Source organism: Ailuropoda melanoleuca, chromosome 9 (genome assembly GCF_002007445.2).
Source record: "Ailuropoda melanoleuca isolate Jingjing chromosome 9, ASM200744v2, whole genome shotgun sequence".
NCBI classification, from domain to species: domain Eukaryota; kingdom Metazoa; phylum Chordata; class Mammalia; order Carnivora; family Ursidae; genus Ailuropoda; species Ailuropoda melanoleuca.
This window is the reverse complement of record NC_048226.1, coordinates 67,562,857-67,581,250: the sequence shown is the minus strand read 5'-3', so window position 1 is coordinate 67,581,250 and position 18,394 is coordinate 67,562,857. Positions and strand designations below refer to the sequence as shown.

Below are 18,394 nucleotides of genomic sequence, written 5' to 3'. Positions count from 1 at the left end.
CTCAGAAGGGACAGAGAACATCTTTTCAATAAAATATGTTTTGTGCTTCATTGTCACTGTTTAGTAGCCCTGCTGGATCAACCACCAGATATAATAATTAAAATACCAGTTGCTTTTGAAGAGCTAATAGTATGTGTATGTAAGTTAGAATATATATCTGGTCCAGAAAAGTACCATAATAGTATATATTCTGGATATGGAATATATATCTAGTCCAGAAAAAGTTGTATTAGGGTAGTGTCTGTTAATGATAAGAGTGTGGGAACTTATTTTGTGGGGAAGTCTTAGGAAGACCATTACCCCGATTATAATTTTTAATGCTTTTTTTTTGTGATCAAAGTGATACTACAGAGAGCTTTGAAAATTAAGTTTATTTTAGCCTAAGCTAATTTTATCACTGATTGGCACTTTATTAGGAGAACAAAAAGTTTCTTAGCCTTTTCAACTCATGTAGAATTCTCGGGTCCTAATAATGTGAGCTGCATTAAACCCAGGAATTGGTGAAAACCTGCATTTGAAAAACACCTGGTGACAATACACATTTATGTGTGGTCAGTAATTCAAGGATTCCTTTTATTTTCAACAGTTTATATAACAATTCTTAGAAGTAGTACGCAAAATAACTATAAAAGATACAATAATTAATACATATTTACATTCTTAAAAATAGTTCTCTTGAGGTTGACAAAAGCTGTCACTTTCTAAATGAGTATGATACAACAAACTAATGGAAGAATCAATTTTTCATATTTAGCCTGAATTGTTCATTAACAGTCTTGCTTTATGCAGTGACTTCTGTTTGATGACGTGAGACTTGAGACTTGATTAAAAATTAGTGGGCATTTGAAATTGAATTTTCTTAGCATCTCATAATTATACATAATAGATTTGATGTAATCAGTAAAAATGTGTTTTAATCAGATTTTTTACTGAATATTAAAGATGATACCTGGTGACCCAAGATCTTGATAAAAACCCATCCTTAAATGCAAACAATATCAGACATTGGGAATATTTTTATTTGAGTAATTCAAAATAAACTGGAGTGGTTCATTGTTAAGGTTAACATTGGGGTTCTTGACTCCCCTCCAAAACCCCAGGGCAGTATGAATATCCTTCTGCTAAACCCCTTCCACAAGAGTGTCAGGAAATTCCTAGTAGTAGGTTTTCTTTATGGAACTAGAGAAACTCACCTGAGCCCTTTGGGTCTGTTTTCATTGGTAGACACCTAAAAGATAAATTGGCGAAACGTCTTTTTCTACAGTGTACCTGGACAGTCATGAGAATGTCTTGTAAATTTCAGTAAACTGCAGACTTTAAAGTAGGAATATTCTTAGCAGGTTTCACTTAAGAGCATCACATTTAAGTAATAAATTTAACAAGTTAATAAAATCCTAAGCATTTAAAGATTCCAAACATTTGCAGACGAGGATATTAGGCAAAGACACTGTCTCAGCCTAGAAACAGATGCAGTTGAGAATGAAGTTTTAACCAGTCTCTCCATTCTAAGGCCTGACCACATTTTGTGTTAGAGCACATACCATTAGAGAGCAAACGGTAGAATATGTGTGATGAGATGACAACACATTCTTTTAATCAATCAATCACTGTCTCCACATAGGAAAGGAACAAGTTTTTTTTTTTTTTTTATCATTGCATTGTTAAGGTATCTTCTTCTTAGTTTTACCTGAATTAATTTTAGAAGAGGCTGGAAAATTACCTATAATTATAATAAAGTATTGGCTTTGTGTCCATATTAGATGTTATTGGACTAGTTAGGTCTCTTTTTCAAGAATAAATTGCACAAGCAGGGATCAACACCTCAATAAATTGCACAAGCAGGGATCAACACCTCAGAGGGGACTCAAGGGAACCCTTTCCTCAGGGCTTTATTTTTCACCATGGTAAATTTACTAATGAAGACTTGAGCAAAATGTGGATCAACCATATAATGGTATGTTTTCACAGTGGAGGGTAGAGGTTCCACAGCCACCACTGGGCATGGGGTCTGCATGGAAGAGCAGCTGGGGGCCAGGTGACAAGATGTCTTTGTGATGTAGTCCACAAGTCTGTTGTACTGTTGTTCTGACAGTCTCTCCCGGACTCCATCCACCTGGGATCCAAAAAGAGAGTCTTTAGTTGCTAAACCCTCCTAATGGCACTTCCATGACAAATTATTCCTTCTGTTTCTGCCTTGATACATCTATACATTATGTCTTTAGGTACTCTAATACAGCCACTTTGTCCAAAATGGTACTTTTTGTTTTTCCTCTGAGCTGTTGCAGTAAGAATGCATGTTTAGGAGTAAACAGAAGCTCTGCGGGAGACTGCTAGGACAGCCTCCTTTGAATAAGCATTTGGTGTGTAAAATTGCCACGTCCGAAGTTGACAATTTGCTAACATTTTACTCATTAACTATTAAACATCTCTCACTGTTCTTCACTGACGAGCTCAGGAACAAAGAAGAAAAGTGTCTTTCCTCTGCTTAAATCAACATCAAACTCGCACCCTGAAATAAAATTTCTGTTTGCCTGTCTCCTTGAACCTCTTTAGTCGGACAGAAAAGACTGTGGAGAAGAGCACCTCTTTTCAAACCAGTGGCTCTGGACAGAGCCTTAAGAAAAATAAATACCTTTTGAGCTGTAACATTTTCTGTTTTTTATAAACAAACACTAGGATTTAAAGCCAGAGAAAATTAAAAAACTGGGCAGAGGAAGGGGAAATTTTTATGGAAAAAAAGGGAGGATGCAGAGTACATTTATGGTTCATAAAAGTCTGGCTCATCTTCAGTGGAACTCAAATAGGAGAACTGAGATATACTACCTAAGTTCTTAAGTGCGATTTTCTGAGAAAGCACCCATCAAAGGCAGCTGGAGCTGTAAATTCTTCCCACCCTGAAAGTCTGTAGCTGTCTAGTGTGTAGATCATGTGGACTGGGAAGTTTCCAGTGTAAGCCACTGATCTGTGGGAATCAGGTAGCCACTGACCTTTCAGTGGTCTGTACCTACCAAATGTTGGCAAGACCACTCTGGAAGAATTAAAAATGTTTTAACAAGGGCTTTTGAGTTCTCAAAGTAGTAATGTAAAGAATTTCTATGTTTCTGTGTAGGGCATGGAAACAGTGCAGCCAAGGGTGTCCTAAAAGCTGCACAAAGCCAGTGGGATGGTAAGGAGTAAAGGGGCTGCCAGAGAAATGAGGGCATCCAGTAGAGTTTGGATCTCATATTTTTAAGGTTGGGACAGAAAAGAAAAGCCCCCAAAGTTTCGCTGACAGATGAAAGCTGTGTACCAGCAGGCAAAAGCCAGAGCTCTGATGATATCATTTGATGGGGTCAGAATTCAGCTGGAAGGCTCTGAACACACAGTCTTAATTGCTCCTCCTGAACAGCAGCACAGGAAAACCCGTACTGTGAAAGGAACCTGGCCAAGGAATAAATTGACCTTCTGACTCATTTTGAGCCTCTCTCATGAGGGATTTCAATAATGTGCCAGGCATATTAAGCAATTATTACCCTAAAAATGGCTGCATTTAACCAAGAAAAGCAAATGCTGATTTAAAAAATCTGAATCCTGCCACATTTTAATATACCGAATGATGTCATCTACAAATTAATTCCTTCCAAAATTCAAAGGAGCTTTGTTTCCTAGCATCTAAAGCAAAAAACCAGAAAAGCCATTTTATATAAAGATCTTAAAATACTGTTCTTAGTTTTCCCTGGAAGACAGCAGGTAGGCTTCTTAGCCCAGCTGTACGTCTGTGCATCAGGCCGGTGTGTAACGGGTATGGACTGACAGGAGCATGGCAACTGAGGAGAATTCACTGTGCCAAGCAGCAGCCCTGCTGAGTGATCCCCCGTCCCATTTTGCAAATACACCAGATTACACTCCTAAGGAAGGGTGTACTGTCGCAGAAATGAGTTTTTCCTACAGTTTGGGTCTCTTTTGGGGTGAGTGGGGGAGGGGTTAAGGTTTGGACACTGAGGGGGCAGTTATCTCCTGTTTCTTAGGAGGAGTTGAGGGGAAAGGTTAAGTGGGATAGATTCGGGGAAAGTGGAATTTGGGGGCTGAAGGCATACTGGATATCCCGCTTCTCTGTCCTGTGTCAGATGCTGCCCTGCGGTATTCCTGCTGTCAGTCATCTTTCCTTGCCTCTTCTGTAGCCATCCCTTAATCCTAGCGCCCCGTCCCCCCCATTATCCCTGAGTACTGATGGAAAACCAGTGTTGAGCATGGGGTCCAGAGTGTCAGTGCTACTTCTGCCTCTAATTTCGTGATGCCGTGGTCTCAATTAACCTCGGCAACTTCTAGGAGTGGTGACTCCAGCTATCAGCTCATTCACCCCTAGAGAAGCAGGTCTGTTCCTTTCCAGCTTTGATAATTCCCCACAGTACCCTCCTCAAGCCAAAGAGAGAAGGATCACAGTTGAAGACGGGAGAGACAGTTTAACAGCAAAAGCTGAATCTCCACTCAGCTTAAGATATGAAATATTTCCCAAGCAGCTAAGGGATAATGATGGTCCTAGATATTCCTTAGGGCCTTGGAAGTTTCTTGTTAAGGACCAAAGACTTGAAGATAATGATACTCTATCCCCTGCCAAATTCTGTAGCTAGATCACTGCTGCTTTATTGTCAATTGGATCAGAAGATTTTGGCAGATCTAAAGTCAGCCTGGACATCTGACCTCTGTTTATTCCCAGAAAGTCATCAACTCAAGGCAGCAATGTATGCCTAGTGCCAAGCCCCAGCTTAAAGCCTGACTGATTAGGATCCAAGAAGCTAGAGAAATCTCAGAGTTGTTGTAGTTGGCTGCCTTCCATCTTCTCAGATAATTTTACCCAAACAGTGGTGTGAGGGAAACATAGGCTCCCATACCAGGGAGAAAGGAATGAATTGGGCAGGACCTGCTAGAGGCAGGTTTGCTGTCCTCTGCTGTGCCACTCGGGCCCCAGGTTAGGACCAGCAGGCTCCAGCTTGCCACTGACTTACACTCGTCTTGCTGTGTGGAAAAAGATGTCTGTTTCTTAGGTCAACTCTTAAAGCCTCTATGCATCAGGCAGTCAGCAGGGAGGCAGGCGCAGAGAGCCATTTTCCACTGGGTGCACCTGCTCCCCCAATGCCGGACTGTAGGAAGCTGATGCCACTCTTGCCAGGGCTCACCTCTGACCCCGGACATCCACTGTGCCCTGCGTGAGCATCCACTCTACAGCAACTTCTGTGTGGCCAGGAGCCAGCATCCGGCACAGAAGCTGTGTGGCCAGGGAGCTGCCCCAAGAGCCAACGGGGCACCCCCAGGAGGTACCCCACTACTTAAGGGATGGGAATCTGTCCTGGGGAAAAGGGAACACAGAGCCATACAGAACAATGGAAGGAAAGAGATTTATGCACGACACTTTGACCCCTGAAGTCTTGGGGTGGAAAGAGGGGAGGGGGTGAGTGAAACTGCGAAGGTCTGGCCTACTGGCTGCACCTCGTTTCATGGTACCCTCCCCTCTGTGGCGGTCGTCTCCTGTATCTCCAGTCCGCTACAGCAGACCCGGCCTGCGCTGTGGCGCAGCTGCGTGGAATCGCTGCCTTGGCCCTGGCCCTCTTGTGCAGACCTGCTTGTGTGGGAGCTCTGTGGTCCTTTCCTGTCTGCTTCAGCACCCCTGCCCCATGGCAGCCAAGCCTTGCTCAGTTCAAACGGTGGCTTAACCCTAGGCCTTGAGTCCATCTGGTCTACTGCTGGGCTCCCCTAGGAAAGTCTCCCATACACACCTGGGTTGGGGCTCCCCAACTTCCTTCTGCATAGGCTCACAGATGCCTGCTTACCAGCGGTCAGCCCGCATCTCAACTTCCCCGGTGTTTTCTGAAATGTACCTCCACATCACAGGCCACTCTTGGCTGCTTGAGCTGCACGGTGAGCAGACTGCTTTGCTTGCTGTCCTGTGCACAGTCGATCTCCGTGACGGGGAAGGCCTGCTGCTGTGTGTCCTCGCTGACACTCACCACGAAGAGCACTTCTGATGTCAGCAGCAAGCACCCTTCATGCTCCTGGCCTGAGCCCCTCACCAGAACTGCATCCAGGGCCATGTGGACTTCCGGTCTGCCCAGAGACTGAAGCATTTTCCTGTTTCAAAAGGGAAAAGGGAGGCAAGAAGCCAGTTTGGAAAAGATGGTCCTATACCAGCGCTCACTGTACCAAGGGCTGGGGCGTTCTCACACACAGTTCCCCAAAGGCAAAGGGCTCTCACCAATCTGATTATTACTTTTAGCTTGAAATGTAATTGTCACTTTAGCTGTCAAACTGATTCTGGCCAACAGAGCCCAGTTCCTCCCGGGGACAAAGATTTCCCTTGGCTCCTTTTCTTCCCAATAGAAATGTCCCCCCTGATGAGAAGGCTGGTTCTCTAGGGAATCCCGGGTCCCCTCACAGGCCTGGGCTCCTCGGTCAGTGTGCCGCCTCCCCCGAGTGGTGTGTGAGAGGCTGGGAGTTGCGGCCAGCCCCGCATCTGGGGACGGCAGCCTCGCCCGGGCTTTGGGATGCTCCTGTGCTGCCTGAGCTGCCGCAGGCGGGCTTGGGCTCCCCTGGAAGCACGGCCTGTTAACATCCATGTGCAGCTGAGCAGGCATCTAGGTAATTTTACCAGACGTATTTGACGTGGCTGTTTGGAGCCTGGTCAGCGTGTAGATCACGTGGCTGACAGCGCTGCTTGGGAAGCTGAGAAAGTCCAGCTCCGTGTAAAATACCTGTGGTAAGAGAAGTAAGGGAGTTTTACTAGTTGTTTTCTGGAAGCCAGTTCCATGCTGTAGTGATGTCATCTGCTTACAGCCATCCATAAAACGCTACAGGATCCAAAATGATGTCAAATCTTTGGAAGCAAGTGTATAGATAATCATTAAACACAGCCATGCTCTTAACTCTGGCGATCTTACATTAGCTACAGACTGAAAATGAATGAACTACAGTCCAAGCATCGACTGGACTGGCAATTAATGGAAGCATAATGCTCCTGGGAGTAATCAGTCCTGAGCAATCGCTCACACACTGTTACAATTTATGTGATAAAGTCATGATTGTTAGTTGACTTCCTTGCTTCATGTTACGATACTTCTGTATCTGTACTGTGGCTGGGCACATAAAAACACAACACACAGAGAGATGCACACAAAGGCACATGGTTTGCCTAGATACAGTATTTAAGTGACTTAATCCAGCTGTTAAAACATGAATCCATATACATTTATGAGCACTCTTGGGGCCTCTGGTTTATTCCATGCTTTCCCCGGTGCCAGCACCAAACGAGGGCACCCGGCAGCAGCCACGCAGGCCTCTAAGGAGCCTCTCCAGAACCAAAGATGGTGCAGCATGTGTGCTTTCTGGGGGCTTGTAAATGTTTATAAACGAGGCACAGTCATTAGACTAAGAGTTAGTGGTTTGTAAAACCTTCAGTGCAGTAATAAAAGTTTTACAAGAATGATGGAAAGCAACAAGGCCATGTGAAGCCCTGTTCTGAGATGCTCTTCCAGAAGGGAGAGGTCCTCAGCCCTGGGAAACTCGTGGGGAGGGACAATGGCATTTTCAACACCAAAGGACTTTATGAAGGATGAGTTGACTTCACCTCGCTGGAGTCCACAGCAACAGGGACACTGTTTTGATGAACGCGTGAGCGCTTGGTAAGGGGGATCTGACTGGGCCGCCCACAGCAGCTCTGTTTCTCTGCGAGTGAAAATGTCATTCACAGAAGCAGAGGGAGAGAAACGGGGAGGGCGGCGAGGGCAAAAGCGAGGAGGAACACATGTTTGCGTCTGTGTGGTCTTTTAAAGGAACCTTCCGGATGGCTGGCTGAGTGCGGCCACTCGTCTCCCACTCTTCCTTTCAGACACTGCGTTCATGCCCTGATCTCTTGTCAGATCAACTGGGGCGCAGGACGCCTGCCTGGCAAAGGCGAGAGCCCGCCTGTGGTCTGTGAGGCGAGCTCGGCAGCCTGCTCCCTGACCCAAGCGACGACACCGATTTCAGGTCACGAGATAACAGCTCCAGCCACCAGTTTATTACGTCACTTCCGCGTGCTCTGCCGAGAAAGCAGATGAGCAGCGCAGGCCCAGGCGCTTCCCTTCACGCGCACCCGCTGTCCCGCGCGCACGCGCAAGAGCGGCACAGGTCCCAGCACGCCACCATCCGGGCCGCCAGCCCGAGCTGCACAGCTGTCTGCTTGGGGACCGGGTCTCAGCTGTAGATTGCGTGCCTTTGCTGCAGCGGCCGCGCACTCGGCCCAGCGGCAAGAGCAGAGCCTGCACACGCTGGGATCTGTGGGCGCGTGCGCGTTCTCGTTCTCCAAATACACACGCGACACAGATATCTTCCTGCCTTATAACCGATTTTTCCTTTCCAACTGGTCACCAGAAAAAGGAGTAATTCTATTCTCTGCTCCAATATTTTCTACACATTGCTCGCATCTGTCCTCGACCTCTAATTGGCTACTTCTCATTAAAGTCTATTTCACACTTGATCTTAGCCAAAAGGCCAAGAAGCAATCATTAAAGTCTATTTTATTAGATGTACTGTAAAAAGATTCTGTGAGACAGATCTAATGAAACTGCTAATTGATTTCTTGGGTCTATAATTATTATAATTATTAGTAGTATGATTCTCCTCTTTCCACAAATAAGCATAAGGAGGTGAGAAAGACAGCTATTTATCTTTTAATAGGTTCATCCATTTTATTTTTTGCTGCTTTGCCACGTGAAGGCCTAGATTATCTCAGAGTCCTTGGCATAATAACGCATGTTAGTGGGTCATGTCTGAGCTGGCCTGACAGGTGCCCTACAACTTACCGTAGCCAGTCTGTGACACGAGCTCAGCGGCTCCTCCGATGGGCTTTGTGAACACCCCCATGAGTCCTTTGCCCACGCCTGAGATGACGCCCTTGGCCTTGTGTCCTGCTGAAGCATGAACCTCGGATGTTCTCTGGAAGTTCTGCATGGGCTGATCGACTATGCCCGCAATTGCACCTGAAAAACAGCAAAAGCCCCTAGTGAGGATTGAGGCTTAAAATCCTGAGAAAGTGAAAACCTACAATCCAGAACACAGTTTTATTTGGATTGAAAATGAAAACCCACCCTCACTGCAAAGTTCTTTACTATACATTCATTTACCAATTATGTAAGTTCACTGGGCATTAAGACATTTATGATCTTCATCAGAACACAATGTTCAGACTGGGTTTGGTCCATCACAGTGAGGATCTGTGAAGTTCAGTTCAGAATTTAATAAACATGCCAGACTGTTCTGAAGTGACACTCACATGCCTTTGTCCAGAAACCAGGGAACACCGTCTAGGGAAGAGAGCTAACAATTGCTCAGGAGAGGGCAAGCCTTCTCAGCCTAATCAATTTTCACCAAATTAGGAGCATGAAGAAATTGGAAGAGGCCATCCCCTTTCCCTATTCTCCCTTTTAATAATGATTAGAGCGAATCTTTAACAATATTAATATGTTAATATGTAAGAGTAATTGCTGATATTGCAATTATTTCTATACTAGCTAATCTGTTTTGAGTGTTTACTATGTGCTGGGGACTGAATCAAGAGTATTACTATATGAGATCATTAATCCTCAAAATCCTAGGAGTCAGACATGGTTTTCATTCTCATCTCCTAGATAAGGCTGCTGAGCACAGAGAGGTTAAGGAGTTTTGCCCCCAAGGTCACACAGCTGTCTTGTGTTGGAGCCAGGATTCGAGTCTGGAGAGGCAGAGTCACAGCCCAGCTCTTCACCACCAAGCTATTCACTGATCCTGTTTATAAAACAGGCTCTTCCTTTTGCCAGTCTTAGAAACACTTCCTTCCTTCCCACTTCAATTGAGGTTTGGCCACTTACTGTTCACTTTAGAACAGCTACAGAGCCCTGCTCTCGCTAGTCTGCTCTCACGCTTTCCCGGAGGGCAGCCAGGCCGGTCAGGGACCAGTTCCTGTGGGTCCCTCCTCCTCGCTCCCCTTACTCTGAGGGGCCCGTGAGGATATCTAGTAAAGGCCTCACCAGTCCTGATTTTTTTTTTTTCCAGTGATGGAGTGGAAGGTTCTCTAGATCAGTAAGAGGTAAAAATTTCATTACAGTTCTTGACAGAATTTTCTGTTTTCAACTCAAACCTGCTAGGATTAATGGAAAATGCACGGTCCCCCTGGTAGAAATTTTAGTACATGTCAAATCCCATTATGCCAAATGCCACTAATTCAAAGCCTCTTGAGTAAATGGAGATTTCCAGGTCTCTGTTAATGACCTGCTAATTTCAAGTAATATTCCCCTGAACAAAATCCAGTAAAACAAAGGCCAGTTCCTTCAGGTCAGTTGTAAAGGGAATGTTTTTCATAGATTCTGTTCCTCTGAATTTGGACAGAGCCATTGAAATTTATGTATTGACAGATTAAGAATGACCTGAGGTGACAGGTCTGTTTCTCAGCCTAGACCCAACGCTTCCCCAGACTTCTAAAGTACTGACTGGGGAGGCGGGGGAAGCTGCTCCCAGCTGGCCCCTGCTGCCCTGGCCGGGAAGGGCTGAGGGATCACTGCGTCAGGGCTCTCAACACACCCCATCCTGGAGCTCGGGCTGGGGAGCTTGCCTCCTGTTGAAGTCGGAGGGCTCTGAGGCTCTGCTGTCCACGCGTGAGGTCAGGAGTCACAGCAGCTGGGAAGTGTTAATGGGGAGGGAGGGTGGCCGCCATTGGTGCACAGCGCAGTTAAGAACCCTGGGGTCTTCTCTTCGAATCATCTCATAGCAGACAGTTCAAAGTTGAGTCGGGGGGCAGGTGGTTACTTCCTTGAGGATCTCCCACTTCCCTTTAATGTGTCAGGCCTACCCTTGATAACCGTGAGGACCCACACCGAACTCTAACTTCTAACTCCTAAGTGCAAACAGGTATCACAGTGAAACTCCCCTTTGATCGTCTACTTTCTCCAGCCACCGGCCACACTGAAGGCTCAGTTACTGTGGCTTTGACAGATAAACTATTTGGGCAGCCCAGAGAGGGGAAAATCTGAGCCTCATCACAAGGTGTTAGAGTCTAAGAGGTAGAGAGGGAGCTGTCAGATCGCACGCCCTCGCCCAGCACCCGACCCAGGACGGAGAAGGCCTGTCACACACACCAACACCTCACTGGTCACCAGGTGCGAGCTGGAGACCAGAGCCTGGCAGCCATTTCGTGGCGTCTGCCGCCCAGGCCTGGAGAGAGGCAGCTTCTCGCAGGGCTTCAGAAGGCTCTCTTATTAAGTCTAATCCAGCTAAATCCCACAACTGGTAAATTATTTACTGTCATCTACTCGAACTCTGCTCTGAGGCTCTAAGTGGTGGAAACTGATCCCCAAACTTGTCTGTTGGCATCCGGCCCACGGGGTGGGCGGCCACCTGGAGACGGCTGTGATGTGATGAAGGGAGGAGAGGAAGGAAGCGCGCCTCGGAGGGAGGGGGGTTTCTCTGGACTCCGCGTGTGCTGGGCAGGGCAGAAATTGGGGGGTTTTCCTTCGCTCCCCTCTAGTCGGAGGAGGAGGAGGGCTTTCTTTGTTAGGCAAGGGAACTGGAAGGGCCCTCCTTTACCTCTTCCATGACTAGCTCCCCAGCCTTGGGCAGAAAACACGGGCTTACTCATCCATGGAAGTGCCTCTGTGGCTATTCTCGTACTGCCCTCACCACATGCTGTAATTTCATTTTGGACTTTTTTTTTTTTAATCATAACAGCAGAGGCACAGGTCTAAGCCGCGACACTACAGCTTACTACTTCAGAGACAAACGAGACCTCCACGCAGCACATTCAGTATTCCAGCTTGAGGCTAGCCTTTCTTGACCAGAACAGATTAGTTCACTGAGAAGGAAGCATGTCTGTTATTCCGAAATTCGCCACTAGCTGCGGCCAGGCCACTGATGGCTGATTGTGGCAGCAGAGGAACTGCTCAGAAATGCCGTGTCTGGGGGCACGGCTCGCTCGCTCCCTCCCTCACTCCAGGGAAATGTCCTGATGCACCTGGTAGAGGCCTGTTTTGTTGGGATGCCACACGGCATACCCAGAGTGGCTGTGAGATGCAGGGTGTGGCTGCTGGGAAAGCTAGCAATGCTTCATACGTCAGGCAGCAGCCCAAGGAGAAGGGGATCAGAGAGGCGAGCTCTGACTTCCTGCCTTGGGTTTTCACGAGAGAGAAGTCACGTCTGGGAGGGAACACGGAGTATGACAGTGACACAGAGCTCACATCCTCTCTCAGCACAGACCCCAGGCTGCAGTAGAAAGGGGGTTGTCTGGGGGACGGATCTGGTAAATGTGCAAAAGCCTTATCATCAATTCTGCAGGCTAAACAGAATCTTCCCCAAAGCCACTGCTTTCTCAAAACTGAGGGGAGAGGCTCATCTAAGAGCCTGGCGGCATCTCTCGGCCGGCCAGCGCGTCCTTGCTGACTCGGGGCCATGTGGCTGGCCAGGGCAGCTAAAGACTCCCTTCGATTTTTCAAGTACCTCCTAACACTCCACCGTGCCCCCACGAGGGCCCACCAGAGGCAAGAAGGCCCACCAAACCCATAAACATTTGGGGGAAACGTGTTTTTCCTACCCTGGAACTTTCAATTGTTCAGTCTCCCCACATCCTGATTGTCTCCAGGCTCGGAGCCCTCCAGGGTGGGTGACATGAGGAAAAGCCCAGGCTCTTGTCCTGGTGGAGGTCTGACCTGGGCAAGTCACTTCACCTCCCATCCATGCCTGGGCTGGAGACCAAATAAGAGGACACACGTGAAAACGCTTTGTCAACGCTGACGTGTTCTTTAAAGACAGTTTTACTAACTGGGCTGTTCACATTTCTCATAGAGGAAGAAACTGAGGAAGTAGTATTTTGCTTTCACTGAGCAGGGGTTTCAAACAATATGATACCAGCTCTAACTTCAATCAGGCACTTAATTGCGTTTAGCAGTTTTAAACTCCGTTTCTGGGGCTAAATTGAACGGTGATAAATCCATGCTTTTCCAGGTGAGGGGACTAGATTGGTCCTACTCTTCCTCTCGCCTTCCTGCCACACAGCAGGTAGTTCTGGGACGGGACGTTCTGAGATGAGCCAGGGGTGAAGTGGGACACAGAGCGTTCTGAGAGGGAGGGAAGCTGGTCTGAGCCAGCTCTGAGATGCCCACTGGGAACTAGCCCGTCTCAGGAGCACAGAAATGGGTGCGTGGCTCAGGGCGTGCTGCTGGAGGCAGGGCTCCTGGGGGTCTGGGGTCAGGCCAGAGGTCGCAGGTGCGGTCACTGCACACCCAGGAGGTATCTACGTCATCCACAGAACTCCTGAGTTTTTGGAAATGACCAGAGAGGCAGAAAGACTGCGAGCCTGCTGAAGTTCTACAGACAGACTGAAAGATTCCCTTTCATGGATGAGGATGTGTAAGACATGACTACAGCAGAGATCAAAGTTTTAGGACTTTCTAGCCTGGTTAACAATAGGCGCCATATTAAAAGTGGCACACCACAAAGGGAAGATCATGGCTCCTCACGTAACGGATTTCTACCGTCAGGCACAATTTTATACAGTAGCAACCGGGTGGTGGGTGAGGGCGTTTCTGGGTGGGAAGACAACAGACTGGTTGGAATGGACGCAGCCACAGGCCAGCCAGCTCAGATCTCCTCTGCTAGGCACCTGTAAACTCCCAAAAGAGCTTGCATGGTGGGAAGGAAGCTCTTCTCCCCAGAATAGAGGGCATGGCATGAGCAGTGCTGTTTACCAAACACAGACCCTATGACTGGCCCATGATGGACCACTATTATTACCTCTAATAATGTTATTACCAGCTCCAATTTACAAAGGAGAAACCCAGGTTTACAGAAGGTAAGAATGTGTCTGAGGTCACAAAGAAAGGACCTGGACACCCTAGCCTGGGTCCGCTGGCTCCTCTGGAACATGGTCCACTCCCACGCCTTCCCCTGGCCTTCCGGAGCGCTCCTTTACCCAGCAGTTGCAGCCCAGGTCATAGTCTCCCGGTTTCCATGCATCACCACAGAACGCTATGACTTACACAATTTCTAGTAACTTAACCTGAGCTTGTAACTTCGTACTACTTCCTCCCAGAGCCTCAGCTTGCTGTGCTGCGAGTTGAGGGCTGTGGATAGAACTGCAAGCTGGAGAGAGGACAAATCCTTTCAAGCTCATCTTTTCTGACCTCTGCTCTCCCTGCTTTGGGGCACTTTGATCTCTGGGAGATGCACACTCCTTCCGATGAGCGGCAGGCAGGCTGCCAAGCAATACAGTTTTAAATTCCTTTGCAAACAAATAAACAAAAGATACCCTTGAAAATCCTGCTCTGCAAAATCTCAGCTCTGAAGCTTCCTTTTTATAGAGTTTTCCAAAGCAACTTATTTTTCAAACATTTGTAGTATTTGGAAATATCCGCAGCAATCTTCACTTCTAACTATACCATCTGGCTGCTTGACAAATGGTAATTACTGAGTCAGGCTGAGCCGGCACACTTGGAAAAATAAAAGGCGAAAGTGGGCTCCTCACTGAAGTTTACATGACATTTGCACGTTGCTCAAGCGCTTCTCAAACAAAGGCGAGCGTCTGCAGCATCTGTGGTCGGGCAGGGGACGGTGCCTCCGAAGGCCGCCCGTTACTCACTTTCACAAGCAAACGGCCGTGGGCTGCTGTCCCTGTGTTGACACCCCCACGCTCAGGGTGCCTCCTCTGGCACAACGCTCTTTTGGAGAGCCACCCCGAGGGCAGAGATGGGGTTTATACTGGGAGCACGGGAGGGCGGAGCGTGGGCATTTGTGCAGGTGAGCCTCCCACCGGGCAGGGCCTGGGAAGGCCCCTCACAGCCGCACAGGGGCTCTGGGAGGGAGGCCCCGCTCAGCGCCTCACAGATGCGGGGTAGGAAGCAGAGCGAGCGCCTCACCCCCCAGCCGCAACCCCCAAGCCTCGGCCCGTCTGCAGAAAGGGTGAAAACTTCACAATCCCCGCCCCCCACCCAGCGCAGGTCCCCTGCAGCCCCTTACCGAGCAGGCTGATGCCCAGCCGGGACAGGCCCTGCCGGAGCCCCTCACCCAGGCTCTCGGGCAGCTGCCGCCGCCACTCCTCCTGCCGCTTGTAGTGCTCCTCATCCAGCGACAGGCGGTCCATGTTCCGCGCCAGGCTTGTGGCCAGGTTGGTGATGGAGGTGAGGGTGCCTGAGGGCGCAAGAGCACACGGGTTGGCCTTCTGGTCACCCACCCGGTGGCTTCCCCCGGAGCGGTCCCCAGAGGGCGGTGGGGGTGGCAGTGGCAGCACATCTGTGCCTTCCGCACATGCCGAGGTGGTGAGCGTTGGGGGCTTCCTCTGGGCAGCCTGAAGCAACAGCCTTAAGGAAATGAGGGGCAGGGGCCCCTGGCTGGCTCCTCTGGGGGAGTGTGCAGCTCTTGACCTTGGGGTTGTGAGTCTGAGCTCCATGTTGGGTGTAGAGGTTACTTAAAAATAAAATCTTTTAAAAAATGAGGTGAAGATTAACACTTGCTTATAAGGATGATGGCACACCTCGAAAGGGGTAGGATGAGAATCTCTGTTGCCAGAAAAATGCCCGGAGTTTCAGATGAAACTACCATCCACTATGGTGGGGTTGTCAAGGACTGGCTAACACAGTTAGTTTTGAAGTCCTCCTTGAGGCCCAGTGTTGAAGGTTAAACTCTGTTCTGATTTTAAAGGTTAAGGTTATGTTGCTGAATCTGAGACAGACTGTAAAGAAATAATTCTACTTAGGAATAAAATTTATTCCCTCCTTAGAGCAAAGGGCACCACTAAACTTTATCATTTGACATTCTGAGGAACCAATGATCGGGCCACAGACAAGACGTGTAGTTTTGATTCTCAGGATGTTAGCTGAAAAAAGTGAGGACACTAAAGGGAGTAAATCATGTGAAAGCCATGATTTTGTCTGGTTCTCCTAAGAAAGGCTATCTCAGCATCTTGCTCAAAAACCCTCTAGCAAGTCTGCAGAGATCTCAGTGAGGCAAAACTGAAAGACATCAATGGACAGATCCTGAAACTGACGAATGAACCCGTTAGTGGACACTTAGTTCCAAGAAGACATGGAAGATGCCGTTTTTACAGCTGCATCTTTACCAGCAATCTAAAAAGAAAACGTCCATGTGCACACACAGACACTGAAAAACGAAACAGATTTTTGCTAAGAGAAGGAGAGAACAAGTGTAAAAAAACATTCAGTGAGTCACTACGCTAAAATTACCACGGGGTTCAATTTAGCAGGTGTTGGGTGTCTTATTTGAAAATAAAAACAACAGAACCACGAAGATTCAAGTGAGTGAGAAATCCACCAGTGACTCATCTGCGAGTTTCTTCGGCTCTCAGCTCGCAGGCCTCCCGGACGGCTGGGGCCTGGGGGAGTGAGCCTGTCCTTGTCCACACCACCCGGTTTATGCTCTTGCGTTCTCCTGCCAGCCCACCCCCCAACCCCTACAGAGGATGGGTGCTCATATTTCAAGCTCCTCTTCTTTTGAGTCTTCCAGAGACTTCTATAACCTGCCCACTCATCACAGAGTTGCAGCACGGTTGACATTAAAAAAGCCTTTTATGGGGGAGAAGCCCTTTGCCCTGTTTTCCCTGCCTCCTGCTGAGAAGAAAAGGGGACTCAGATGGCCCTTGTTAGTTCCCGAGTCACTGCCAACCTGACCAAAATATCGTCAGGCACACACGGATAAAACGAAAACATGCCCTTCATGTGGGCAGCAGCTTGGCTTCTGTGCCTGATGGACCGTCTGGGCCACAAGATGGCACTGTTGACGTGGCCTGCTAGCCGAAGGCCGGCTGCTCCCCGCCAGAGCGGCTCCCATGTCAAAACGTATCCATCTCCTTCCAAAAGTTATGACAACTGTATCTACATTTAAAAAAATGATGAGGCAACACAGTGTAGGGTTTCTGATGTTTAGCAGAAGTCCTGAACACCTTTAATATTTCTGTATTTATCACATGGAATAACAGTTGAGCCAATCTTTGATTTCCCAATGGGAGGTTTAAAATTCTGAAGTTTCTGAAACATTTTCACACACTGCCGGCAAATAGTGATCTGTTTAAAACATAAGACATTCTATGTGAGCTTTGTTACAAATCCAACATTTCACTGCAACCCAACAGGCCCAACAAAGGCAGAGGCACATGTCACGCACCGAAAACTTCAGCGTGTTCTTTAAAAATAAAAAATAAGGGAAGGAATAAAAATGAGGCATTATGAAAAGGAACCAGAATAGCTACCTTTGGAAATGTGCTTTACGAAGGATGTTGTCCCTCTGGAAACTCCGCTCACAAAGGCTCCCGGGCCTCTGGTCAGCCCTTCGTATGGAAGCCTGAAGAAGTCGGCGATTCCGTTCCCGACGCTGCGTACCAAACTCGCGGGGCTGCCAAGGATTTCCAGAGACCCAACCACCCAGCCTGTGAGGGACCAAACGGAAGGGGTTACTGAAACCTTAAACACAGCACTTTCAACATTTGGGAAAAGTGACCCATTTTCCCTGCAATTCATTTTTCACACTGGAATTGAGAATGGAATAAGCTCGTCCGGAGCAAAACATGGGCAATAACTCCTTCCCTGTGAATTCATAAATGGCAAACTTTATACTTTATAAATCAAAGTGATCCTTTTGGCAGCCTCGCAAATAGCTTTACTCTGACTTCCTTGCCCGAGCCTCCTGTGCTCCTGCTACAAGGGACCTGTGTGCAGGGGACGCAGACTCCCCCCGTCCAAGGAAGGTAGTCTCTTAGGGTGCAGGTGTTTGCAGGCTGGGAAGTTATCTGTGAAACCAGCCCAGGGCAGCGGAGGCACCGGGAGGAGGAGGAGGTGGGGCGTGGTGGGGGGAGGAGGCCAGATGCTAAATGGGGTGTCGCAAAGGAGAGGCAAAGTTCTGACAAGGATGGAGGAGTTATTTTTAATCTTTCCCAATCCTACCAAGCCGAGTGCTTCCCTTTGGAGCGGAGCTGGAGCCAGACAAATGTCTCCCCTTCCACCCCAGCTTCAGTTGTGTAAACATCGGTGACATGGACGTACTGATTAGGTTAGCGAGAGGGGAGTGTTCCCTTCCAGTGTCCCGGGAGGGGAGCTTTGGATCTGGTTTCCTATTCGAGCGGGGGCTTGCCAGGGGCTGGCCTGCTCCGTGGCCTGACTGTGGTGTCTGATGCCTCGTGGGAATGTGGCTGTGGTGTGAACTCCAGCAGTGGCTTCCCTTCACCTTCCTCCCCAGGGTGGGGGCTCGGCTCTCACCCAGGGGACTGGAAGTGTAGGCAAGGCCAAAGGCTAAGTGCAGGATTCTAGACTGGGCGACTTCCTCTGGGAACCACGGACCCCCCAGCCTGGGGCTGAGGGCACTCTTGTGGGGAGGCCGTGGGGCCGGGACTCATGTGGGAGCCAATCCTGCCTCA

General features: G+C 48.4%; 1 protein-coding gene across 7 annotated transcripts in view; it reads right to left on the bottom strand.

The window, feature by feature from the left end:
- Window positions 1-545: 545 nt before the first annotated feature.
- The window catches only part of VPS13B (vacuolar protein sorting 13 homolog B), a 768,204-nt gene continuing 750,355 nt past the window's right edge, over window positions 546-18,394 (bottom strand). For 4 of the 7 annotated variants that reach the window (XM_034668365.1, XM_034668366.1, XM_034668367.1 and 1 more), the window contains exons 56-61: window positions 17,234-17,410; window positions 14,989-15,159; window positions 8,814-8,990; window positions 6,623-6,725; window positions 5,856-6,105; window positions 546-2,113 (exon numbers count right to left, since the gene is read on the bottom strand). In XM_034668365.1, the coding sequence (XP_034524256.1) occupies window positions 1,865-2,113; window positions 5,856-6,105; window positions 6,623-6,725; window positions 8,814-8,990; window positions 14,989-15,159; window positions 17,234-17,410 (1,127 nt within the window). In that variant the 3' untranslated portion in view covers window positions 546-1,864. The remainder of the gene's footprint in view (window positions 2,114-5,855; window positions 6,106-6,622; window positions 6,726-8,813; window positions 8,991-14,988; window positions 15,160-17,233; window positions 17,411-18,394) is intronic. The other 3 variants (XM_034668364.1, XM_019810220.2, XM_034668368.1) reach the window with 1 other exon arrangement.